The 27,878-nt window shown below is 44.7% G+C and overlaps 1 protein-coding gene across 10 annotated transcripts in view; it reads left to right on the forward strand.

Moving 5' to 3' along the window:
* IFT54 (intraflagellar transport 54) overlaps positions 1-27,878 on the forward strand; it is a 543,753-nt gene that overhangs the window by 362,427 nt on the left and 153,448 nt on the right. For 4 of the 10 annotated variants that reach the window (XM_085645123.1, XM_085645125.1, XM_085645124.1 and 1 more), the window contains one exon: positions 1,487-1,594. The exons of the other annotated variants lie outside the window; for them this stretch is intronic. In XM_085645123.1, the coding sequence (XP_085501249.1) occupies positions 1,487-1,594 (108 nt within the window). The remainder of the gene's footprint in view (positions 1-1,486; positions 1,595-27,878) is intronic. 10 annotated transcript variants of the gene reach the window in all.

Genomic DNA, 27,878 nt, shown 5'->3' on the forward strand with positions numbered 1-27,878 from the left:
TGGTCAACAAGTTGAGTTACCCACCGTTGTTACGTCATAGCTGTGAATCACTGAATTTAGACACCAGTCATTCCCACTAATGGCTCTCCGTGAGAGCCATGCATAGCAAAGAGAATTCTAGGTGGGTAACAGTGAACTACAACAATGTTCTTCACTGAAGGGTTCTAAGTGACATCAGATAGACAATGAGTGTGAAACTCAAGCTGTTTATGTTGTCATGCAAAGGCGCAAGGTGACAAACATCCCCATAATCCACATTTTACACATCTATAATTTCATAATGTGTGGCACACAAACTCTCCTGCCCCTGGTTTCAACTTCCACACAGTGGCAGAGGAGTAATGGGGGGAGTCTTACATTACTTGGCCTTTCCTCCCTGAACCAAATATGAAAACATAATTAACTTGCCATCTTTAACTAACCCCAACCAGTACCTTGCTTCCTTCCTCCTCCAGCAGCTCTGCATTTTGATTTCAGCTAAATCAGACAGACTTTCGCTGACAGGGAGCCATCAACCTGCTTGGGAAGGCCATTATGACGTAGCATCAGTGGGTAACAAGTTATGTAGCTGTGTCATAGTAGTGAGTTACCAGATTTAGAATCTGGTGTAAACGATAGAGACTCCCTATGGAAGCAATGCATAACAAATCTATAAGCAACCTTTGGCACTAAAAAAAAAAAAAAAGGACGTGATGTGCAAATGTTAACTGTGCCTCAGCTAAAGTCACAGAAGGAGTGACGGATCCATCACACAGTATTTTCAGAGAGCAGCTTTTATGTTGTGAGATGTAGTTCCTGCTTTCCCTACCTGTGCCGCTTCGGATAGAAAAGCTGATTTCCGATTGAGGTTACAACATGCAGACTCCTCCTTTTTTTTCAGCAGCAATACAAAGAGAAGAAGCAGGTCTAAAATGCTACTATCACAAGCAAATGAAACATTCTGCAGGGTGTCCTGCTCCCAACATTTTATTTCAGGAGCTTCTAGTGGTTAGAGAATAAAGAAGGTATAAGTTGACAGTTAATTTCTGAGAAATAGATCGAAATTACTAGTAATTAAATTGTTCTGTAGGAGTGATGAATGACATAGTCAAAAAAGACAAAACTGGATGTTTGGGTGACCAGTGCTCACTTGTCTTTTATGTATTGTCAAGTGAAGCACAAGATATACACCATAAACTCTGCAATATGACATTTACAATATATGTGAAATCTCAGTAGCCTGAAAAACCCATTCCCTATATCTTCAGTGAATGTTGCTGTCTCTTTCAAGAAGACTGACTGGGTCTTCCTTCATTGTTATCAGTCTTTAAGGTATTTGCCCCTTTGTGAAGGATCATTTTTACCACTTTTGTTTATTTTCTTCAGAATTCCATAGAATACTTCTTAATGGTTTGTAAATACCTCTTCTGTGTTTACAGCATGCTGAAGTTAAAAACATTGTGTGCTGTGTACAATACTTGTTTAACCACACACTGTTTCATGTTAGGAGTACCAGAAGCCCAGAGTCAAGAGAGAGGAGATATAATTTCAGATGAGAAGCCAGTGAAAGGATCAGGTGAAAAGAACTCCGTAGCAGCTACAGATGTACAGCCTGGTAAGAAAAGGGTAGTGAGACAAACTTCAGGAGATTTAGACGGGTTGAAAATAAACCATATGTGCAAACCTGTGAGATAGACACTGGCTGGAAAAAATCTTGGGGCAGATCTGAAATGTGGGGACAAGTTGGGACTGTTCCACAAAGTAACAGCCATTAATTAGAGACCGCCTCACCATAATCTGCATTTAGAAACCATGAGGCAAATAGTGACTGTGAATAATGAACTAGTTCAGAGAATTAGATGGAAGCAGGCTGGAAATAGCCCCGAAGGGCATGAGGTGAGGATTCACAAATCAATAGCTAGCAAGCTATAAAATGGCGGTAGTCCACATGTATATTTTGACATAGGGGTAGTGTTTGAATGAAAATCAGTGCTGAATCAAGAAATGGAGCAGATTAGGATTGATGCACAAATAGTAATTGGATACACTGAGGCTAATAATAATTCCCATGTAGCAACCAATTTGATTGGGACAAGCTATAAATTATGATTGTATAATATTTGCTTACAAAGGGTGCAGCTACCCAAAAAGGGTTTCCCGGTTTTGAGCAGAAGTAGAGATGTCCAGATTGTCAGTTTAAAACAGTCAGGTCTTCAAGTCTTTACAAAATGCCAGAAGTGAAGTTACAAACGAACAACCATTTATATAATGTGCTAATGAATTTAGCCTCTTTCACTAACCTGGTTGACGTTAGAGTCATAATCCCACCCGACGGACGTCCAATTTTTTTTTATTTTACTGGCTGGCTTATGAATTTGAACAAACCCTTCAACTACTAGCGTGTTGCCGCATAACCATGTGTCCTGCAAACAAATAATATCGACGTACTTTGTGACATGATTTAAGCTGTCCACCTTTGTTTGTCCTCCCAACCCATTTATGTTCCATGATATAATTCTCAGGCTATGCAGCAATTCAGTGTCCTAATCGATTTCACTAAGGCACCCTGATTCATTCAGACCCCATGAGGATGTACTTAGGATACTATTATCCGAGCCCCAATTGCCCCAGGTTTTTTTAGGCTCCAGGTTCTCTACTGCTATGGTAATATTTGCCCTCTCACCTCGCCCCCCTGCTACCAACTTCACCTGCCTTTCCCCCAAACCTGCATGGAATCTCAAAGTCTCCCTCTCGCTTTTTCCCTTCTTCAACTTTGAGTGATCTCAGCATACATGCGGTTGATGAAGCACCACCAAATCCTGAATATATTGTGGTCCTACACTGGCTGTGTACATAGTACAAGACTTTAAATTGTATTTGCTTTGTAACCGTGAGCCAATGAAGCTCGCAGAGGAGGTTTTAGACCGAAGCATGTTTTAGAAGGCGATACAGATGTCTAGCGGCAGAATTCTGAACTGCGTGTAGTCGTCAGATGGAGGCCTTATCTAGTCCTAGATACAGAATATTACCATAGTCTAATCTAGACGGGATTAGAGTTTACATCACTATTCTTTAGGCTGAATGCGGAATCATCCAGATGATCTTTTTCATCCACTTAAGCACTGCAAAACAAGTGGAGGCTACCTTGGTCACCTGAGGCTTCATGGAAAGATTCTTATCCAACCGAAAACCCACATTTTTGACCTTAGGGTACAAGTTAGGAAGAGCCCCTAGGTATTCCGGCCAATGTTGTGGACACCAAAGCTGAGGATTCTTGCCCAGGAGCATAACCACCATTTTATCACTATTGAGTTTGAGCGGGTTATTGTTCGTCCATGTGGAGATTCGACTGAAACCCAGGTTAAGTGTGGCCTGTCCATGACCCTGTGCAGATGACAAAGAAAAAAATATTTGTGTGGCATCTGCATAAGAAAATAGAGTTAAACCACAACTTTCTACTACATCTACCAGTGGGTGGACGTAAATATTGAACAACATTCAAACAAAACTGCCTTCGGTAACCTACTTGCCGCTATTATGAAATTACCAAAGGACCATCCAAAGGGTGACCCTTTTTCTGTTGTGTTAACAAACACTGGTGTAAATATATCTTGTTGGTGCACTCCCCAAAATTTTTTTGCTCAATTGTAAAATAATTTTAGGAGCAATAGCTGATATGCACCTCTAAATGGTTTTGATCAATAATTCACCAGGCTTGGATGGTCCTTTGGTAATTTCATAATAGTGGCAAGTACGTTACCGAAGGCAGTTTTGTTTGAATGTTTGTTTTGATGTATGAGGAGTGGTGTATGAATGTGTTTTCAAGGTAGTATATCTGCCTAAATGGCAGTATAGTCTTTTGAGTCAAGTGTTTTTTACATGTTTTTTATATGTTTGTGTCAATAAAATTGTAGACGGTGCTTCATTCTTGTATTCAAAACATTTTCATACAAGATATATTTAAACTTCATACACTGAGGATGTTATTGAAATAAACACTACTAATCAGTTCAGTCGTGGTCGTTTGATGTTTTCTTTCACGATTTATTTACTTTTTTGAATTAGTTATCAGCATTGGCATTCCCTTGTTTTGCAATCATCTAAAACATGGCATGGAAGGAAAGCCAGTTTGGCAAGACCATGAATGGAGGTTTGCGGTGATGCCAAGCCAACATGTCTGGTGTGTAGTTGACAAAGATACTTAGGGGGTATTTATTAATCATTTGTGCTCGCACAACACTACATCAATTTACTAATCATTATGAAAGCCCACAGTTGGAGCAAAGTTGCGCAACATTGTGCGGGCAACCATGTAATCCTTAGTAAATCTGGACTTTAAAGCGTTGTTTTATCAACGTTACCTTCAAGTATGAAGACATACGTACACCTCGCACACTGGCAACTCACTGGGCCAGATGTACGACGTTTTTTGCATGCGCAACCTGGTTTGGAGGGGGGAGGGTGCTGACATGGATCCATCCGGGGTCCCTTTTGAGGCAATCCCCACGTTAATTGACAAGGAGGGAAGATATGTGCTGCTAGCGGGGCGCATGCCAGGTGAGATTACACTGGGCTGTTGCTATGCTCTCAACCAGGATCAGATGTCTTATTTGTCCTGTCTCTCCGCTCATCTAGCTGACAGAAGGTTGGGGCAGGTGGTTCTGGGGGAGATTTTAACTGTGTTGCGGATGTGCAATTGGATCGATCCCACCTCCTCCTCCCGGGTTCTCGGGCGCATAATTCCGCAGCTGGGCTACGGGAGTGGATGGCACATTGGGAATTGCAAGACATATGGCGGCTCCAGCAAGGCAGAGATAGGGTATATTCCTTTTACTTTCCCATACACCACCTCCACACAAGATTGGATGCATTCTGGTGTTCCCCGGCAATAGGCACCTCCATTAGAAACACAGAATATCTTGGTCGGACTTTCTCAGATCACAGCCCCCTGTTAATGTCATACCATCCTCAAGGGCGGAGGCCCCCAATACCTACATGGAGGCTTAACCCAGTGGCACTAGAAGATACACCGTTTGCAGAACCATTACGCACCACAATAGACACATACTTTGCTGAGAACCCAGGCACGGCCACTACAGCACTGGTAGAGTGGGAGGCATTCAAGGTGGTGGTGAGGGGACACTGCATGGGACAGTCAGTTGGAATACAGAGGGAGCTACATAGAGAACTTCTGGATCTGGAAGGAGAGATGCATACACTGGATAATATGCAGGGGTACGGGGACACAGGCACATGGTGCAGATCGGGGTGTACAAAATCTCCAAGCTCTTCTAATTCTACACGTAACCTAGCCACATCAATTGCCTGTGAATCTTTATCCCTCTTTTGAAGAACTTTCATCCAATCATTCAAATCTTCAGCTGTTATTTCAGTAGTTTTTCTCACTGGAACCACTTTCTTCTGCGGTTCTAAAATCGGCATCCCTGAACAACTAGCTTCACTAGCATCTAATCTCGAATTAGACTGTACCTCTAATCCTTCACTACATGTGTCATGTCTGGATTGTCTCAGATCATTATTTTCTGTCCTTCTTCCTGAATCTCCTGAGGGACCAGCTAAACTTGTTATCTTATTCCCAACATATGGAATCACCAAACCATTTTCACCTGTCCTCTGCTTATCAAAAACAGGCATAACTGGACCTATAGTTACAGGCACCGTAACAGCTTCCAGATTCTTTGTCAGCTCTCTAATCTTTTCAGTCAGCTCTGTTGTAGTTCTGGCTAATTCTCTTGTATTCTCTTCACCACATCGATTCTCTCTCTCCCTGAAAGGATTACCACTTCTTAACTCAGGTGTCACATTTTCTGTCTCAATAATACGCAATGTATCTCTTATCGGAGAAACAACTGGTGTACTCTCTTCTGGTTCTGGTCTATATGGAGGTGGTCTCTTGTAAATCATGTCATTCAAGACCTCATCCTCATACTCATTAACTCCATATCTTCTCACTTCTGCCTCAGGAACCCTTTCTGCTCCCTCTTCAACTGTTCTCATAGGATATAATCCTTCTGACATGCTAGCATCTCGCCATCTCTTCATTCGATCATGATGAGTTTCACGATCATTTCTCCTCCCAAACATGTACCTATAGTTGCCTCCAGACCTCTGCTTTTCTCGCTCATGTACTTCCTCTTCCCATTCCACTAGAGCCTCAAACTGTGTCGGTCTTGGTCTTGGGTCAAGACATAACATCTTTTCCCGTAAATTTCTCAACACGGCCAAATTAAATGAACCATGTTCTGGAAATGCTAGAACACCATCTTCCTTTGTATACCTAACCCAATTCTCCAACCATATACAGGTATGATACCCATATCCCGCAGCCATGAAGGATGCAGGTGTTTTCGCTGGAGGTAACAATTCACCCTCTCTTGTTTTAACATCTTTATCCTTGTCAAACCAGCGTTTTATTTTTCCGAACAAAGATTTTTTCTTTTTCTCTTCTTGGTAATACATTTTAGCGTTTACCAAAACTTTCTAATCCCTTCCGTATTACAACTGCACAATACGATTTTTCAACCAATAACAGCGCGACTCACTCTAACGCACCAATCCTGGAGCGCCTACGTCACTAGAATAGCTCTTCCAATCCTTGCGCGGCTCACACCAACGCACCAATCCCAGCGCGAACACTATTCTGATCCAATATCCACTCAGAGCGCGGTCTGTTTGACGTCAGCAGTCGCTGCAGTCGCTTCTGTCTCCTGTCACTTGTCTACCCCTCCTTTACAAAATTTCTCAGTAGACTGCGTGTCAAATTTCTACAAAATCTATTAGTTACAACATATAAACATCTCCATTGTCTGCTTCGCTAACCACGGAATAGTAAAGAAAATCTATTTCACAAGAATCCCGTTGACACAGTAGCACATCCCTCTACTCTGCCCTTCTATCATGCATTCATTAACTGTTTCCTCTAGGACTTATCCAAAGAGTCTTACAATCAACTAAATGCTTATACATTCACGCACATTCATACAAGAAAAATATAGCACATACACACAGAATCCTGCTTCCCGAGAACAGCGAACAATCTGTCCCGCTACAGAATTATAACACACGTTAACCAAGCAGCTTACCTCTGCTCAGTCCTTCAAACAAGCTCAGAGAATACCTATTACTTCTCCTGCGATAAGCTTTAACGGTGAACCTTACAGATCCCTGGGACTTAAGACCAGAGTTTCACAGATAACCTTCGCTACCATACGCACTCCTTTTATACCAGAAATATATTTCTAATAGTAACATACGACAATGTCACTGATTCCAAACCCAGACAATGTGACGCGCAACTTCAATTGTCACACGTTTTTCCTGCATACATACAGGACCAACAATCCCGTCTTTCCCGAGAGCAGCATATACTTCCCTCTGCCCTACTACGGAACTGCTACTAGCTCCCAAGTTCCAGAAGCACTACATATAACTCAACACGACGACTCCAACATATAGTATTAGTACATATACCATCAATAATCAATAATCAATAAGCTAATATACAAGCAATCTAATCAGATCAAGACAATCATCAATAACCATCAAATTCTGCTACCAGGAAATTGGTGCAGATCGGGGTGTACAAAATCTCCCTACTTCCACGGATAGAGTAATTTCACAGTTACACGCACATACACTCATCATACACTTGGGCCCATTTTACTAACATACGCTCAAATACTCTACCAGCACTGAACCTGCGGAAAGAAAAACTCCTAAACACCCTGCATCTACACTGAGGTCGATAAGACCTAATTGTAACTGTCTTGAGTCATGATCTAAACAATCTATACAACAATAATCAAAATAGAGTACTCAATAATTGACAAGAAATAACCACCAACACTGTATTTAAAATTATGATACTTTATCTAAAATTAGTCAAAGAAAATCAATCAGAGTAAATCATTTTTCTCATAATTACCTATTCTAGCTAAATGTCAGAATGGGTCAGGACAGGTCTCTCAGTAGAAGTCTCCCGAGTCGCCGTCCTCACAGCATAGATCCTCACCAACGCAGGTTTGGGAAGAAGTGGCCTTAAACCCTCTCTAGGCTAACAATATTTATAATGATTTTAACAAAAGAAAGCAACATAAAATGTTTTAGATATCCGCTGAACCGCTGAGCAGAGCGAGCAGGAAAGGATGTAGCATCACTACATTTGGAAAATCTCCGCTCAGAAAAAATCACAAAAATAAAAAGACGGAACACGGAACTAGAAATTCTAAATGTAACTCTTCATGTTCATATTTCCTCGGAACCAGCATTATGATCACAAAGTCTATTAGGGCTCCTTTGTCCTCCAAGGTTACTCAGATGTACTTGGACAATCGCCCAGAACTGCTGTCCTCACGGAAAATTTTCAAACCAGGCGAAGACTGTGGTCAGATGACTCTCGACCATGTTCAGCAAGGCCTTCTCATCGAAATTCAGTTACTCGAGCCCAGGCTGCAAACGGCAGCCATTTTATATTAGGCCAAAACGGACCATCTTAATTAAAAGAGACAAAAACAACGTTACCACAGCATAGTGATTAAACAGTGTTAACCCCACTAATACCCTTATGTGTATGTAATTATCTAGCCTTTGCAACACAGAAAAGCATTAATACACGACAATTCAAAAGCGTTTTGTGCTTTAAAATAAACAGCACACAGCAACATTTATTTAATAAAACATGCACATTATTTAGTAAGCAACGCAAAAGCATTCCCACGTGTCGTTTTTCTTTCATTAGTACGTATTGGTTAGTTAAAACATTTACACAAAACAAATAATTAGTAATTATAAATTAATATTTTTTAATTATGACAGATAGACAAACCAGAGCTTAAAAAACCCAATAGATTTTCATCAGAAAACTCTGCTCCAGCACACACACTCAGTTACGGACCACTCGGAAAAAATACGATAAAGCCTTAGAACGGCTTAGATCCCACGACTACAGGGCTTATATGGACAGAGAGGAAGGGAAGGTCTGACGCTTACTGGCATGGCTCGTTAGGCCTGAATTCCGAGGCTCCCCAATAACCCAAATTAAGACTGATGTAGGCACGATAGAATATGATCCTGATAAGATTAATACCATCTTTCAGGAATACTATGAAAGATTATACACTGCCCCGGGAGGCGCCTCCCGGGTGGATATTGGTGCCTTTATGGCTCCGCTAGACCTTCGCGCGGTTCACGTCAAAATTGTAGAAGAGTTGGATGGCCCGGTAACTTTGCAGCAGTTTAGGGGTGCCATGACACTGATGGCGTATGGAAAAACACCGGGTCTCGATGGCCTCCCTGCCGAGTTTTATGCGAAATACTGGGATAGTCTGGCGTCTCACCTGGTGACTATGTATAATGAGGCTCTCAGACCGGGATGCCTGCCGTCCTCTACGTGGTCTGCGTTAGTGATCCCGCTCCCATAGACCACAGGAGTAAGGGACTTCAGGCACCTTTTCATGCTCAATTTTGATTTTAAGTTACTAAGTAAGATACTAGCAATTCGGCTGCTCCCACATATGAGACACCTGGTTCACTCTGACCAGAACGGGTTTATCTCCTCCCGTAATACATTGCATAATTTACGCATATTATATTCAGTGCTCTACCACTCTGACGCCCGAGTGTTGGCACAAGCTGCCTTCCTCTCAGTTGACCTGGAGAAGGCGTATGACACAGTAAACTGGGACTACATGCTCAAAGTCAAGCGGAAAATGGGGTTGGGGAAGGGCTGGTTGAAGTGGGTCCAACTGTTATACACTCACCCCACAGGGAGAGCCTAGACGGGCAAGAGTATCTCTCCATAATATAAGATATCACGTGGTACACGTCAGGGGTGCCCTCTGTCCCCGCTCCTGTTTGCGCTGGTAGTGGAACCACTTGCTGAGCTCTTTCGCCGGGTTGGGGGGGGGGGGGCGTCTGGGACTGCCATTTAGTGGCAGAACATAAGCGATTTCCTTATACGCAGATGATTTGTTGATATATTTGGGGGATGCTGTTGAGGGGAGCAGGAACTGCCTTCGGACTGTTGGAAAACTTTGAGTCTCTGTCAGGCCTCCGGGTTAACCCCCATAAAACACATCTGTTCCTGGTGGCTGAACCCTCCGCTAGACCAGGGGAGCTACCTGCAGAATATAACTGGATCCCCAGCACGTTTAAATACTTGGGTATCCAGATTTTTCTTTCACTGGAAGGCATGAGGAGGGTAATCTGCAGGGCCCTCCATTCGCTCCCCTCTAGTGTGTCCTTTTGTAATTTATTGCAACTACTACTGATGGGCAGAGTGTAACTGACCAAAATGGTTATGCTGCCCCACTTATTGTACTTCTTCGCTCATTTACCGGTGTTGATACCAACCGGCTGGTTCAGGCCACTGGATGCGCTGGTATGAGGGCTCATCTGGGCGGACGAAAGACGCAGAGTATCACTGCGGACCCTGAAACCCCTCATGGGGGAGGTGGGATTGTGTGTGCCGGATTTTTATTTTTGCCAACTAGCTGCACAGCTGCAGTGGGTGGCTCAGTGGCTAGAGGGGGTGAACCAGGAGGGCACCTACCTGGCGGAGCCACGGCAGCACCCACATCAGCTACTTGCGAAACTGCTAAACCAAGCCATGAGGGTCCCATATATCTCCACGTTGCAGTCCACAGCACTGCAGTGCTGGAAAAGATGCATGGAAAGGCTGCCGGCCACCCCGAGATACTCCCCAACACTGCCACTGAGGGGGCTGCCCTACGGCGAACTGCAGGCGATTCTGGGGGTGGAACGGCTGGCGCCCTGGAAGGAGGCTGGGATACAGACAACAGGAGATTATGTAGACAAATGTTTGATCCCTTTTGCTGAACGATCGGAGGGGTGCGGACTTCCCCCAGGCCAGTTCCTTCTATATGAGGCGATGGTGCGGGCATTCGGGAGACAATGGGGAACAGGAAGAGATGAATCTGAGAAGCACCTGGCTCTCCACTCACTAATTACATTGGGCACAGCAGGGCACCAAATGAAGTGGTTTTATGCATCGCTTCTCAAGGCATCTCTGTCCCCGATGCAGAAATTGAGGGGTAGGTGGGAACGATCCCTGAATAGGACGATTACCGATCCACAGTGGCGTAGAGCTGTGCATCGCTGCAAGGATTCTGGGCAACAGTGCTAGCTAAGATCAATGACACATTAAATCATACGCTTGAGCACTTGGCGGAGACATGTCTACTTGGCCTTTACCCTAGACCACTCAAGCGTAAAGTGGGGAGTACATTTATTGACCTGTCCCTGGCAGTGGCCAAGAGGCGAATAGCAATAGCATGGAAGTCAGCCATAGGACCACGGAGTAGCACATGGATACAAGAGGTGTCTAGGTGGGCTGCTGGGTAGTAAAGAGCTGAGGGGGCTGCGCCAGAACCCAATTGCTGAAGTATGGAGGGACATATTGTTTAACTGGGACCACCCTAGCCGCCCCAATAGCGAAAGCGAGGGAAGCGAGTCTTCCATGGAGAAGGTGGTGCGGACACTGAAAGAGATGAGAAGACTAGGCATTGCAGACAACACGACAGGGACACTCAAAGTGCTAAAGCTGGGCTGCTCCCCCCCCCCCCCCCCAGATTCCCCTACCCCCAACAACAAACAACAAACATAACAATAAGTATAGTAGAATACTGATATAGAGGTCCAAACGACAGGTGTGAAGGCTTAGTTTGTCCTCCTTCGAAGAGTGGGCTATAACTTAACCACCCTTGCTGAAAACCCTGCTACATTTATAAACTCCCACATGCACTGTTTGAGGCTGTTCTCTTATTTTCTTTTTAATATTTTGTTAATTAGGGATTTATTCGGCATACTTGTTGTATGGAGATGATGGGGATCCCACAGCACTCCCCACCACTTAGTAAGCCCCAGGGAATAACGAGGAAAAATGACACGAGCAGACGCATCTTTGTCACAAAAAACAGGTGGGCTATAATAAACCAGAGTTCCTATGTGATAGATAGGGGTGTGCCATCGATTATCAGGAAGTTCCTTAACCGCACACGTTACGTGCCATTTACCTAATACGTTTGTAATACATAGTAAATGACCGAATGCGTAGTATGTGGAAAGCCGTGTATTATATATCATTTAACATTTCATGCATGATTATAAAATGCCAATAAAGATATTTTCAAAAAAAGGGAGGGCCAAATTATGTAGCCACCCATGCATGGTTGAGTAAATTATGCGGCAGAAAGGCAAATTACGCGACATAATGCGGTACTTTTTTGATAGTATTACTTCATTTTTTTTTTTATTTTAAGGTTTCGCCTGCTGTGCTTGTGAAATGTCTTGTATTTTATATATCTTAAAAGGGGGCTCTTATTAGTTCCAGGGCTGGCTCATTGACTTACTGTGTCCATCCGCTGTTGTGTGGAGCTTTTTGTTGTTGTTTACTTTCCCTGGCTGCACGCATTGAAACAGCTGTGCTACATTCCTAATCTTTTCATTGTGACGCCACCGAGGAGTATTCATTTGATCTCACTTTACATTTAATTTGGGCTTAAATTCTTGAATGGGTATATTTGTTTTGGGCAATTATATATCAGTGTGCCTGCAACAACCCGTGTGAAAATCTCACGTCACTTTCTCCCCATATTGGAAGAACTGGACACCACTGCCATCTACTGGTTAATTATTTAATTGAATATAAAAATTACTCTTGCAGTTTCTCTTCAGGTTTTATGTTGCTCCTATACTGAACTGAGTACCAGTAGTCAACTTGGATATCAAGTCGGATATCTTTGGTTTTAGGTTTCATCTGCACAAACAGCTTATTGTTAATCACACTGGCGAAACCTTATGCATTTACCAATGCTTGTTAATAAAGAAGTTGGCCAGCTCCTCGCATTGAGACTGACAGAGTGAAGGCGCTGGGGACGTTTTACTAGGGTCGGAAAGCTCTTTGACCCCATTAAAGAGTGTCTTAGGACAATTTTGAGCATTACTGATTTTATCTGAATAGAATGATGCTCTTGTTGTTCAACAAGGCCCTTGATAGTCTTTTATAGCTGTGCTATATTTAGCTTTTGACTCCTCATTATAAGACCATCTCCAGAGCCTTTCCATGCCCTTGCAACACTTTCTCTCCTGGCAGAGTATTTCATTAAACTAAGGGGCAGGTGGATGGGGTTTTGCCAAGTGGTTAAATGTGGTCAATAGAATTGGCTCCAAAGAATTCATAATCCAGCTATCTATCATGCCCTGATCAGAGTTGACTATTTGCTTTAGGACTGGTTTGGTACTCTGAAGTTGCAAGTTCAAGGCCCGAACATTCAATTTGGACCAATTCCTAGACTTTATTACTGGTTTGGCCACTCCTATCGATGAAAGTGACGAGGTCCTAATAACAAATGTCACTACTAAATGGTCTTACCAGAGTAGCGGTACCGGAGGGACTGTTTAAAGATCCTTCACATTTGAAAAAATTGCATCTAAAGTGCTGGCTTGCTGCACGAGTAAGAGCAAAATTACATAGGGCCACATTCAGGACACTTAAATCCTCGATGAGAGTAATGCCCTGACTGTACTTGGGATCTTCCGTGAAATTAGCAGATTTAAAGATGCTTGGAGCTAGTACATCAGGATGATAGCACATCAATTTCTGGCATACTCCGGAGGCCAATAAATCAAGACCCCAGATATCGTGAATGTATGTGTGAGGGAAAGTGAAAAGAACAAGGCCTCACTAGCGGGGATGGGGAGCTCTTCTGTTTTACATCTATATTCGTTCTTAAAAAGGATAGCGATCCGCCGCCTATCTTATCCTGTCTGTGTCTCCTAACAATGGAGTAATTTGGTGGAAGTGTTGCAATCGCATCAGGTAGAGATGCATCATGGAGCCAAGTCTCTTTTAAAGATAGGGCATTAGGGGTATTTTCTCAGAGAAAATTAAAAAGGTGCTGCTGATGCCTATGGAAGGAGCAGCAATTAATACTAAATAAAAAGCAGTATTCATTCCTGGGTGCAGAGCAGTCACATGTGGACAGGTTTGAAATAAGAATAGCCAAAAGTAATCCTCTGGTATAGAGCTATGGTACAAAAAAAAGACTTGGAATAATCCAAAGGTGGAATAATGATCTGGAGATAGGCTGTGAATATAATGTAGGTTTAATTCTTCCTAAAGACTGTCCAAAAATGCTGTAGAATGCCTTATTCAAAGGAAGAAACTGTCTTGAAAACAGCGCAGTGGGACACAAAGAAACAAGGTCCTCAGTTGAGAGCCCATTCTCTTGAAGCTCGGACTCTTCTTTTTTCTCCATTAGCTTTTGTATCACCATCATTGAAGTTGGCTTTGTTGACAAAGAAAACTGTAACTCTGTCATCGACAATAAAGAGGTCATTGATTACCACCTGAGCAGGAAAGCCTACTTCAAAGTCGCCGTCTGTTTAGACCACTGTTGACGACCCCATCAACACTGCCATCAACAAGTCCTTCAAAGGAGAAATCACAGACAGTGGCCACAATCCCCTCTTCGAGTATGTCTCCTTCAATAACACAGTCTACAAAGATACTGTTGATGACAGAAATACCTATGGCAATGTTCTGCTTGGGTTTTCGGATCAGATAGAACCCGCTCAACAGAGCCTCTCTAACCCAGCCAGAACGTTACCCCCTCCCTAGGGCCTATCCACACCTAAGAAACCACATATATATATATATACCACCTAAGGACAGGGAATTCCTAATATATATATATATATATATATATATATATATATATATATCAAGACCTCTTATAATACAAGTGGCGGCCTCGCGGTCCCAAATGGACCCAGGACTTCCTGCCCAGACGGCAGCCTCAGCCTCGCGGTCCCAAACAGACCCAGGACTTCCTACCCAGACGGCAGCCTCAGCCTCGCGGTCCCAAACGGACCCAGGACTTCCTACCCAGATGGCAGCCTCAGCCTCGCGGTCCCAAACGGACCCAGGACTTCCTGCCCAGACGGCAGCCTTAGCCTCGCGGTCCCAAACGGACCCAGGACTTCCTGCCCAGACGGCAGCCTCAGCCTCGCGGTCCCAAACGGACCCAGGACTTCCTACCCAGACGGCAGCCTTAGCCTCGCGGTCCCAAACGGACCCAGGACTTCCTGCCCAGACGGCAGCCTCAGCCTCGCGGTCCCAAACGGACCCAGGACTTCCTACCCAGACGGCAGCCTAAGCCTCGCGGTCCCAAACGGACCCAGGACTTCCTACCCAGACGGCAGCCTTAGCACAAGTTCATCCTATAATTACCACGACATACAACAAGGGAACCAGTGTTACTATGTATCAGATCACACAAAGACTACTAGTTGAGCACAACCTGTTCCCCAGTTCGAGGGGCTCCTTTCTCCCTTATTCAGCTACCACTTACCTGATCAGGATTAACATCTGTTCATATCAAGTCACAGCTGACTAGAAGAATAGGCTACCCTCTTATACAAGAACACGCAGCACATGTTGATTCACTACAAACTGGATACTTTATTTAGTTACTACATACACGCTCACAGAACATAATACATATTACATATGACCTGCAAAGAAAAGTGATAGATTAAGTTGTACACTCTAATAATAAAGGGGTTGACATCACCTTGGTCGTATGTAGCCTGCACTCAATGGTCATCTAGGTTCCCTTCTCGTCTGTGCCTCGGCTTCGCCTGGAAGTCACACCTCCGCAGTCACGGATCTACTCCCTTCTCCTTCTCCGAGTCACTGGGACCTCTTCCTCATCGGCTACTCTCTTTTCTTTGGCTATTCTGTTAGAAGAATATCTATCTCTCGGTTTTTCTCCACCTTCGAGTTTGTCATCTGTCTTCCCTGGAATAAGTAGTAGCTTTACTGCTTAACGGCCAGGTGCCGCCTACGGACTAAAAAGCAAGTGCCAGTATCTGCCTCAGACTTTCACTAATATAGAGGTGCATTTTCTCATGGAAAATTCCAGCCCGTAACCTGCCGCCCACCAAATTCTTGTACCTCCCCGTACCAAGGACACGTTCCCAGCCGGCCGGCCTGATGTAGTGTCTTCGGCATGAAGAAAAATACAATCCTTCGATAAGGGCCGGCCTGAACCGGTTCTCTCCAAGCGAATAACACCTCATAACTAAAACATCACCCTCGACCTAGAAACTTTCCAAGCTGCCGGAGAGGAAAGAAAGATGGAGTCTCTCCCGTTTAAGGCCTACCAGGCCTGGATTCAGCACGACTCCATGAAATACCCTCACTATAGAACAGATTACCCCTAATACTAACGGATCTATCCTCTAGGATATATGTGCAAACCCTAATCTATGGGGGAAGAACACAGGATCATGTCGAAGTGCCTAATAAATAGGCTCTATACACTACTCTAACCCTTAGACTTGGATGGAAAGAGACTGAAGTCACATTAGTCCCCTTAATCACAAGAGAGCCGGGAAAATCGAGCAGTACAGGCAACCACTGAAACCTTCATCTCTGGAACAGAAGAACCGTACACTCTAATGCCGTGCCATACTACCCCCAGGTAAATTACCTGCGCAGCCATCTGTAAAGTTGTTAGATACTGAGAGATCAGTCTTTTAAGTACCTTTCAGACCCACATACAACCCTGCGCAGTTGAGGGTTAAATGCCAAGAGTTGATGACCGCGAGGACATCTGGTTGATTATGGGTCCAATAAACTATTAAGTCACAACCTCCACACAGGTATACCTGTATCTAGTTCAAGGTCTAAGACTGAAAATCAACACTCAAATGTCAACCGTGGATTCCATTCTGTCTACAAAGGAGACCACTGCAGGAGAAAGTAGATGAACATTGCACACACAAATGATTCAATTGAAGACAAAATCAGGATAATACCAGGAATGAAAGAAGATTGATATGGTGGACAAAATAATTGCCATACTGCAGTTGGTCTAAAGGTCTTATGGAAACCTGCAAATGTAATTATGACAACAGATGGGCAATGCATCTCTAAGAGTTGGTTATCGGTGAAAAATGGTCTCAAGACCAACAGATACATATATTAGAGCTTTGGGCTGTGCGTTTAGGCTCTACAGTCATTCCTTCCAAGAATAAAAGCCTCATGGGTTGTAGTTTGCACAAACAATGTAACTAGAATGTTATATACAAACAAATTAGGAGGAGCAAAACCAGAAATTTTGAAGGAGGAAGTTCAACCCCTTTAGAACCGGAAAATTCAGCACATTGACTGCAGAACAACTGCCAGGACAAGACGAGTGTGTGTTTGACTTAAATTAGAGTAAGGACTATTGCCAAGAGTGGGAAATGAAACAAAATCGGATCAGCAAGGTGTTCTGGCATTTGGGCAAATCACGAATCGATCTCTTTGCAACAAATAGCAACAGTACTATGCCAGCAGGTGAATGTTACCGTGATCGTGGAGAAGTGTCCTGTTGATAAAATGGACAGGGGCATCTGCCTATGCATTTCAGCCTCTTTCATTCATCCCAAAAGTTCCGAGGAAAATGTGAACAGAACCATGCCGGATAAACTTAATAACTCCAGCGCAGCCAAAGCTGCTTTGGTTAATGGAACTTTTACTTCTCTTAGAAACACTATAGATCCGGTTAACACCATCACCGAACTTGCTGACCTGATAAAAACATCAGATCCTACAACCAGCCTTGCTGGACTTACACGTCTGGCTTCACAGCACAATGAATTCTGACATTTAAGCATTCCAGAAGACTGTAGAGCGATCTTGGCAAAGGCAAGATCTTTGTCAGCTAATAATACTTACTGTGCCAAGTTGAACAGGTTTTTCATGTGGTGCAAACTACAATATTTGCACCCATTGTCTGCAATGCCACATCAGACTTTCTTATCTGCTAAATCTTCCTAGGTTGGGCCTTGCACAAGCCTCCGTTAAAGTTTATGTAGCTGCTGTCTTTTCTTTCAGAAGAGAACTCAACAATCCTTCTCTGTGTACAAACAGACTGCTAAGAGTTTAAAATGACTTTTCAGATCTTTCCGTCGGTATGAAAACCTCCATGGATTTTGACAATTCAGTGTAGTTTTTTTCAGTTTATGCAAGCTCCATTTGAACAAATTCAGAAAGCTGGAATAACATTTGTGTCATGGAAAACAGCCTTGTTTCTGCAGTTGAGATCAGCTCTGAGGTCAGTGAGATACTGGGCTCCCCAGATTAGAAGCTTTTGTCCATTTTCACTGTGATAGAATAGTAATAAGGACTAAACTGAAGTGCATACCCAAGGTTCCTCCAGACTTCCATCTAAAATAGTCTATTATACGAAATACATGTTTCCAAATCTACCCGCTATCCCTGATAAAGCTTTACAATAATTTGATGTTAAGCTTCTACTTGGACGGGGCAGACATTTTAGAAAATTAAATCCGCTTTTAATCCATTTTGGGACCCACATAAAGGAAATTCCATTGTTATCAAGGACTAGAATACTGCAAAATATTGTATCCTGTGTATTCCACTATAAGTGTTACAGTATCCACAGCCCAGTTTGCTGGAGTTTAATCACCGACAAAGACAGGACAGCAACATGGAAGAATGCACACACTTTTATGTAATATTACTGTTTAGAGGCAGTAATACAGAGATGCATTTCAGGAGTAGCGATTTTCTTATTACGATTTCCCACGAATTGTAATTAGAAAATTACTGTTTTTAAGATATGGAACTTTTTTGAGTTTTATTAGGAGTTTCATTAGCGATTCGTAGTGGGTCGCAAAAAGACCTACCTCATGAATATTAATGAGGGAGGTCGCAATTTGCGACCCATTCGGAATCACAGCCATCACAGGGATGGTGGCCTGCTTGGGCCACAGAACGAGTCGGAGACATTCAGGTTATAAACCCGATGTTTCGGGTTCACTCCTAGGTTCTGGCACAGGGGGGTCTGAGGCTTCGGGTTCTGGGGGAAGATATCTGTATTTTGGAGAAGGCAGCCAGGGACATCCAGTGGTGGTGGTCTGACACCAACATGACCTGCAACAGCCCATTCCCCCTACCCCACCGGGAGCTCTTAGTAGTGATGGATGCATTGTTTCTTGGTTGGGGTATTATCTAGGATAGGTGGAGATCAGGGTCCTATGTTTCCCTGTGGAGCAGAGGCACCATATCAACCTGCTGGGATCTTTGTACCATTCAGTTGGCTCTAAAGGTCTTACTTCTTCCAATGTAAGAGAATCAAGTTCAGGTCCTGACAGGTACTGCAACAAGCAGGGAGGTGTGGGGTTGTGGCTTTTGTGCTGGAACATACTATGACTCTGGAAGTGGTTTAACTCCCAGGGTATCCTTATGAGAGTCTGTCATTTGGCGACTTAACTGAATGCCAGGGTGATCGAGCTCCGCAGACGTCATCTGGCAAACCACAAATCGCATATGGAGGTGGATGTCTTCACATAGTGGGGCATGTGCTGGCTAGATATTTTTGGCACTGTCAAGAACATGGTACTTCTGTGCGTTGGAGTTTCTGCCGCTGTCGAGAACACGTGGCTACTGTGCGTTGGAGTTTCTGCGAAAAGCCAGTGTACCAACTGCAGAGGGACTGCTCTCGTGTATGTCTACCCACTCCTCCCTCCGCTACCCCAGGTTCTGAAGAAGATCAGAATAGAGGATTCAGATATTTCTGGTAGCCCCAAATTTGGCCAGGAGAGTGTTGTACTTTGATCTTCTGAGTCTGTTTTGCACTCTGCTCCTCTTGCCTTTTCGGGAAGAAATCCTCTCTTAGCAACCTCCATGCTTGGAATGGCACCGACTGAAAAGAGGGGTGATCACTATGAGGACACTGTTCCGGGGTGGATATGGTCAGAAGACAACCAAAGTCCAGCCTAATGTTAAAGAATAAAGGAGAAATGAGGTCTAGGGTAAGGTACTAGGGATGGGGGGAGACAACAAAGTGTCTCTTGTTGCCCTCACACACCCCGAGGGATGTCATGCTTCATCATCGGGTGTGTGCTCCTCGTCGGGCCGGCGGTGCAATGCCCTACGGGTCCCCCGAAGGGTCTCTTTGGCGGAGATCTTTTAGAGAGCTGCCGATGGGTGCAAAGTACCGGGATAAGGAGTGGAAGTAGTGTGTGCAAAATAAATTAAAAGTACCTAAGGGTTACCTAAGACTAGGGAGTGTTTTAATAAGGGGGTACCCTTGGTACGATAAACCCGTAGGTTAATCGTTACCTATCAAGACATCCCGTGGTCTGAATTGTAGTAGTCAATAAACATAGTGATCCACCCACAGATGTGTAAGTTAGTCAAAATTAGTCAGAATGGGGAAATTTTGACTAACTTACACATCTGTGGGTGGATCACTATGTTTATTGACTGAATCCTGGGAGGACGTATCCACCTCCACCACTCAGGTTGAGTGGTACCTCTCTACTCCCCCTTTTTTGTTTCTCTTCTGAATTGTAGTAGGCCACATCTATGCACACTTTCTCTTGGACATGACGGTCTGCCTCTCCGGCTGACCAACCACTCCACCCCCTGTTGGGTAGAGACATGACCATTAAGATAGTAACCTTTCTATAGACCATGTATGACTCCGCTCAGGACGTTCTCTAACTGGCTATGCCTCCTCATGTCCCCCGCTACCAGCCTGTCTGCTCTTTTGCTATAAGCCAACCCTCAGTCTTTTTGACTGTGACTTTACTGACATCCAGGCCCCTGCACGGCTATAACCTACATCACGCCTATGTTTAGGCCTTCTAGGAGGCCTCACTGAGAACGGTGGGATATACGATCTGTTGGTGCATATTTATACCACAACAAGTTTTTTTGAACCTTATTCATCCCGATGTTCTTCACGGGAATACCTTTACACCTCGCAAGCGCGATCTGAGCACTATTCACGGAACGCATGCGCGAAAGAGCACTTAGGCACGCATGCGCGAGAGAACACCGAGACCCGGTAAACCTCCACGCATGATCAGCTCCGGGTGCACTGACACAGCATTTTTCACCAAACCGGAAACAGGCACCTCCCGCGTCCCCTGGTCGCACACTTTAAAAACCATGGGTTCTGTTCATTTGCCTACCTCCGAGCTGGCGTCTGGACCGGGCAGGTTTCCAGTGCCGTCACCTGAGCAACCCGTGAGTATTTCTTCAGGCAACGACACTCTTCCACTAAAAGTAAGTCTCAATAGTACGCCGCTATTACTTTGCCTTAAGTGTGTCTAACGCTCTACCATTATTATTCCTTTCCTCCTTACTCTCGTGTGGCTCACCTATGGTACTCACAACTGCTCGCTACCAGCCCTAGATGGTGTGGGCATCCTACGCCGCTTAGCTCAAGGAGTAATCCCAATTCCTTTTTAGGTAAGATTCCTCTCCTATATGCCCCGCATTGAGTTTATGGGTTTGTTTTGAAGCCACGACTGAGACAGCGAGATTATCTCTGTAGCCATCGCCTATCGTTACATGACTGGTGCACCTATCGTTAAGCCTAGTGACAGTTCAGAGTGCATATGGGAATCAGTGGTTACCTTGCCCCACTACCGCCGGTCTCTACGGCGCCCCCCTGGCTCCGTTTTCTGTCACATGTGGCTAGCTTGTGATACCACCCACAGCTGCTATTCCTACTGATATCAAATGTACTTGTGGCAAGAGTGTGTGTAAGCATGACTGTCTTATGGCATAGTGTGGAGTCCATTCCTGCCTGCACTATACCGTAGAAAACGGAACTCCCGCACTTGTTTTCAAATTGGTTTCCTTTTGCTGCTCTGCCTACCATTATCAAGTGAACTTGTGCCACTGGTGTGTTGAAAGTATGACTGTTTTCCGGCATCGTGTGGAGATCTCTCCTGCCAGGATAATGCCGTACGATACGGAACTTCTGCATTTGAATTCAACTTGATTTCCCTTTTTTTCCCCTCTTTGTGTATTTTTATCATTTTTCTTTTGGTCTAGGTCCTTTGCAAAGGGGGCATAACAGACTCCTTAACCACACACAACTTGTATAGGAGACACTACCCCCTCCTTTGCCCAGTAATAGGGTGATTTATACCCCTCTCACTACACTTAGTCTGTGCACCTTCCTCACATCACTCACCTCTGCTGGTCCTGATGAAACGCCAGGGATCGCTTTGACCACTTAAGGCGCGAAACATGTCGACCACTTTTTTAAGCTACCTTAGACACATTACGTCTTGATAGGTAACGATTAACCTACGGGTTTTTTATCGTACCAAGGGTACCCCCTTATTAAAACACTCCCTAGTCTTAGGTAACCCTTAGGTACTTTTAATTTATTTTGCACACACTACTTCCACTCCTTATCCCGGTACTTTCCCTCCACATACCCGCATGCACCCATCGGCAGCTCTCTAAAAGATCTCCGCCAAAGAGACCCTTCGGGGGACCCGTAGGGCATTGCACCGCCGGCCCGACGAGGAGCACACGCCCGATGATGAAGCATGACATCCCTCGGGGTGTGTGAGGGCAACAAGAGACACTTTGTTGTCTCCCCCCATCCCTAGTACCTTACCCTAGACCTCATTTCTCCTTTATTCTTTAACATTAGGCTGGACTTTGGTCGTCTTCTGACCATATCCACCCCGGAACAGTGTCCTCATAGTGATTACCCCATTGACGTTTCGGAGCATAGGCACTGGACCATTAACTAGCTCCTGGTCCCCCCCCCCCTTTTTGTTTTGACACCGACTGAAAAGATTCAATATGCCTGCAGAGTAAGTGTATGTTAATTTCATAGCTAGCTGCCCATTTACCAAATTTATTCATTTACCAAAGTTAGTGACTGGTGCAGTGACCCTCAAATTCAACCTCTAGGCAAACCTGGCTTTGTTTTGTTGTTTGTTTTATCTTTGGATCAGCAGTTTTGATGTGTTTATGAAGGAGCTCACGTGTCCCCTCCTGCTTCCTCTAGTATGCCTCAGTAGGATCTTAATTTGTTCCTCACCTTTTTTATATGCATTCCATATGTGCCTATGCAAAGGTGGTCACTTAAATTGTTGACGCTTGAAACAGTGTTCTTCATTGCAATTACTTATAAACACCCTCTCAGTGAGGTTCAGGTGCTCTCAGTTCTGTCTCCTTATACCACCTTCTTCCCTTACAAATTGGTGCTGCAAACTTGTTCTTACTTTTCGTCAAAGAAGGTCTGTCCCTTCTTTGTTGGATAGTCTGTCACACTTTACTTTTTTTGCTCCACCTCGTATCTCTAAGGAGGAGAAGAAGCACCACTAGTTGGACCCCAAAAGAGTTCTTAGCTTTCTCCTCAAATGCACTAAGGGGCAATGTGTGGAAGCCGATGCTAAGATGGGACAGCCAATTCAGAAACAAACCTTGTCCAGGTGGAACACATTGTGCATAAAAACATAATATGTCCTGGATACAAAGGAGCCTCCTGAGGGTCTTCGTGCTCATTCTACCAGAGCAAGTCCACCACTATGGTATTGGCTAGAAGTGTTTCGGTTTTGGCCATGTGCCAGGCTGCTATGTGTGTCCATACCAAACTTCATTAGGCCCTACTTTTTTCAACAAAGAAGTACATGGAAGGGCCATTTTGCCAGCTTGGTCTTTTAGGACTTCAAGGTGTATGTCTATTCCTCAGAGCCCCCACTTTTAACATGCATTGCTTTGGTAGTTAGAAGTATGTAAATGTAAATGTATGTAAATGTATGTGTCTTGTAAAGCGCACTGCTGCCCTGAGGCGTCGTGGCGCTGTAGACCGCTGGGGAACCCGTCCTGGCTATCCCTGTGAGATGGTCCCTCCTGGGTATCTCCAAGGTGAAACCAGGCATCCCCGGCGAATGTGGGGGGCCGTTGTGGAGATGAGGCAAGCTAATGCCCAGAGTTGCCGAGTGTGTTCCTGGTTAGAGTAGGTACCGAGGCGAGAATTATCGAGTCCGTTTTGACCCTGGTCCACAACCCTGCCGCGTCGGGAATTGAACCCTGGTCCCTGGCCGATTCTCTGCTTGCGGATCTGCTGCCTCTAACCAGTGAGCCACACCTCTCCACTAAGAAGAACAAGTAACTTACCTTCCATAATTCTGTTTCTGGTGGATTCTCTAACCATGAGATTCCTCATCACATTCCTTCCTCTCTGTTCTGTTAAGTGGACTTTTAGGTTCTTAAAAAGCTCCCAAGCTGAATGTTGCACACTGTCAGACTACAGCCATTCATAGTCCATCTGGATCTGAGGGTGCGGAAGTCTTCCATTGAAAACTGATGTCAGAGCGTAAGGGTCTAAGCTTTATAAAGCTCTGTGTCTTCACTACAAAGGTATAAATAAGGTTGTCTCAAAGCTAATGGTGCCACCTATCTCAGTGTTGGAAGAGTTACTTTGAAAAGTTCCAAATCCAGTGTGGCACCTTGGAAAGTTTATCCATATTAGGTTATCCTTCAGTGTGAAGGCTTTGTTACACCAACCTCAGTGGCAATGGAGTTATTATTGTCTGTGCTACACTCACTGGAATCTACTCCGAAATAGACATCCTCTAAATTCCTTCATCATTCAACCGCAAAAACATTTGAGGGTTCAATATCATTGACTTAGACTAAATCTTCATGCTTCTTAGTCCAAACATTTTTCATTGTTGAGAGAGGACTGTACTGATGTGACTAAGGGCTTGATCTGGAGGAGGGTGAAAGAGTTCATTAGCAAATAATTATTGGATGCCTTGTCCGCCAACCATTCAGTTCCATTGCCTCACTTAGTGGCTGGGGCGGTGTGCTTTTTTCCCTGCAGCAGAGCCACCACTGGTTCCGCTGTTCTGTAAACCATTGGGCTGGACTGACCTGTATGCTAAAGGTGTCAGATGGTTGCTCTACTGTGGTGACCCCTCTAGAGCAGCATTCCTTTCAGTGTTATCCAGTCCTTGACCATCATGCTATCCATGACATTCCTAGACCGATAAAGTCTTCACGAATCCTGCACGCATTGAGAGAAAACTCCCAGCGAAAGTGTGGGGCACTCATTTTGCTTTTCTCCAGGGACATAATCCCAATAGAGGTCTGTCTTTGTGCTCTCAGGTCTGCCAGGCCGCCCTGCATTGATGGACCTGCCACTGTCGTTTTTCATACAAAGTGGCTACCACCAGGGGCCATTTCTGGAGTAAAAAGGCAGCCAATGGGGCTGCACCCTTTACATTTGAGATGTAATCCTCTGCCACAGCCCTAGTGTAGCCTGCCTGCCAATCCCCTTTTTATTTTACACATATATACATTTATATAGCGCGAACTTGACTTGAAGGTATCGGGTATCAGAGCGCTTTACACGAGCACCAGTTGCGTTACATGAGGACACATTCATTTTTGTTAAGCACGGGGAGATTAAGTGATTTGCCCAGAATCACAGGATGTTGTGCGTCCTTGCGGAGACTCGAACCTGGTTCCCCAGACTTGAGGACGACCGCCCTAGAGGTTAGACCAACTCTGCACCCAGGTCTGGCAGGCCACCCTGCATTGATGGACCGGCCATTGTTCTTTTTCATACAAAGTGGCTCCTAACAGGGGCCATTTCTGGAGTAAAAAGGCAGCCAACGGGGCTGCACCCTTTACATTTGAGAGGCAGTCCTCTGCCACAGTCTTCTATCCTTTCTTTGACATCTTCAAAACATTGATTGATGCAGAGGCCATTTTAAACATGTGTATATGTAGAGTGGGGATGGAGCATCGGGGTAGCAAGTTTCCCCTCTGGAACAAATACTACACTCTTTGAAAAGTATACCACATTCCTCATGGGATGAGATGGGCTCACATCATAGGTAATGATCTCCTGATCACTTTATTTTATAAGACCCAAAGCAGAGGTTTTTTAGGTAAATCCACGTCTCCTACATTTTATTTTTAAAAAAATGCATTGCTATTATTCTGTTGAATATCAAACTCACATAAGTTGTCTATTGCTCTCAATGCCACTAGAGTCAAGCTATCCTGGCTGATGAGGGGTGAAACCTCTAAACCAGTCCTAGTATGCTTGTTTCCAGTCCAGGGAGGACCTGGCCTGGCAGTTCGGGCTGGACTGTTCCAATTGGACGCAGGGTCAAGGCTGATTTGCATATGGCTGGGTTCAAACTGGAATGGCATGGGGAGCAAACAAACGATGGATTTAGGCCCAGATCTCTGTACTGGGGTGAATGTATGACATTGTTCTGCATTCTGTCCTTCAGTTGTTCCTTTTGCATATTGACAAGTGCCAGCATGAAGGTTGGCAAGTGAAGGTCAGGGCCTAAGAGCCCAACATTTATATTTATTTTGAGGGAGCAAATTAAGGTGCACAACATGTGACAATTAAAGCATGGGGAGCAAAAAAAACAATGGATTTAGGCCCACATCTCTGTACTGCGGGGAATGTATGACATTGTTCTGCATTCTGTCCATCAACTGTTGTTTTTGCATTTGTCACCCCGAATGGGACGGGAATGCCCAAACGTGGGTCCTGTGCTCTCCATGCCACTGGAGTCAAGCTATCCTGGCTGATGAGGGGTGAAACCCCAAAACCGGTCCTAGGATGCTTGTTTCCAGTCCAGGGAGAACCTGGCCTGGCTGTTCGAGCTGGACCTTTAATAATTGAGTGCGGGGTCAAGACTGATTTGTATATAACTGGGTTCAAACTAGAATGGCATGGGGAGCAAAAAACAATGGATTTAGGCCCAGATCTCTGTACTGGGATGAATGTATGACGTTGTTCTGCATTCTGTCCTTCAATTGCTCCTTTTGCATATTGACAAGTGCCATCATGAAGGTTGGCAAGGGAAGGTCTGGGCCTAAGAGCCCAACATTTATAGTTATTTTGTGGGAGCAAATTAAGGTGCACAACATGTGACAATTAATGCATATATAGAATGCAGGGATGACTGACTGGATATTTCTAAAGCGCACTGTTGCCGAGGCGTCTTGGCGCTAAGGTATGTGCAGGCTGGTACAGCGAGACGAGTTAGCGTTGAAAGAAAAGCCATGTTTTTATTTGCTTCCTAAAGAGTAACCTACTAGATTGGAGTCGGAGTAGTGTCGGAAGGGAATTCCACAGTTTAGCTGCTTGGAATGAAAAGCGCTTTCCCCCCCACCTTGCTCTATTTATCTTGGGGCAGAGTACCAGTCCAGTGTTCGAGAATCTGAGACAGTGTGATGGTACGTAGCAGGGGAATAGAGCTTGTAGACCATAAGCCCCTCCACCGTGGAGGGTTTGTGTACTACACACAGGGCCTTGAAATCCACCCGCTGTCTTACTGGGAGCCAGTGGAGTTGCTTTATGCTGGCGGATGTGGGGTGATGTTTGGGAAGATTGAGCAATACTCTCACGGCTGCGTTTTGAAGAGATTGGAGTTTGGAGAGCTGGGCTGCATCTGCTCCCAAGTACAGGGCATTGCAGTAGTACAACCTCGCCAACACTAGCGCGCCAACCACCGCTTTCCTCAGGGATAAAGGGAAGGATCTTCCGAAGGACCTTCAAAGTGAAAAAATAGGCTGAGGACACCTGGTTTATCTGGGGGGCAAGCGTGAGGTCTTTGTCTATCAGGACACCTAAATTCCTAGCTTTAAACGCCGGCACAGGGCAGTTTCCGGCTTCAGGGGACCACCATAATTGGCTCCAGACTGATGATTTCGGACCAAACTCTACAACCTCGGTTTTACCTGTATTTAATAATAAAAAAAAAATTAGTTCATCCAGGTCATCAGTGCTGTGATGCAATTACGGAACCGTTCAGCAGTCGCATCCACGCTGTGTTTCACGGACACCACTAGCTGGGTGTCATCCGCGTACAACACAAGCGAGAAGCTATGGCTCTTTATTAGATTGGCTAAGGGAGCGACATAGATGTTGAACATGGTGGGGGACAAGGCCGAGCCCTGGGGACTCCACCTGGGAGAGTGAACAGTTGTGAGTGAAGTCCATTCCAGTAGATTGATTGTTCCCTAGCTGACAGGAATGATGATA

Source organism: Triturus cristatus, chromosome 3_1 (genome assembly GCF_964204655.1).
Source record: "Triturus cristatus chromosome 3_1, aTriCri1.1, whole genome shotgun sequence".
In the NCBI taxonomy this organism is placed as follows: domain Eukaryota; kingdom Metazoa; phylum Chordata; class Amphibia; order Caudata; family Salamandridae; genus Triturus; species Triturus cristatus.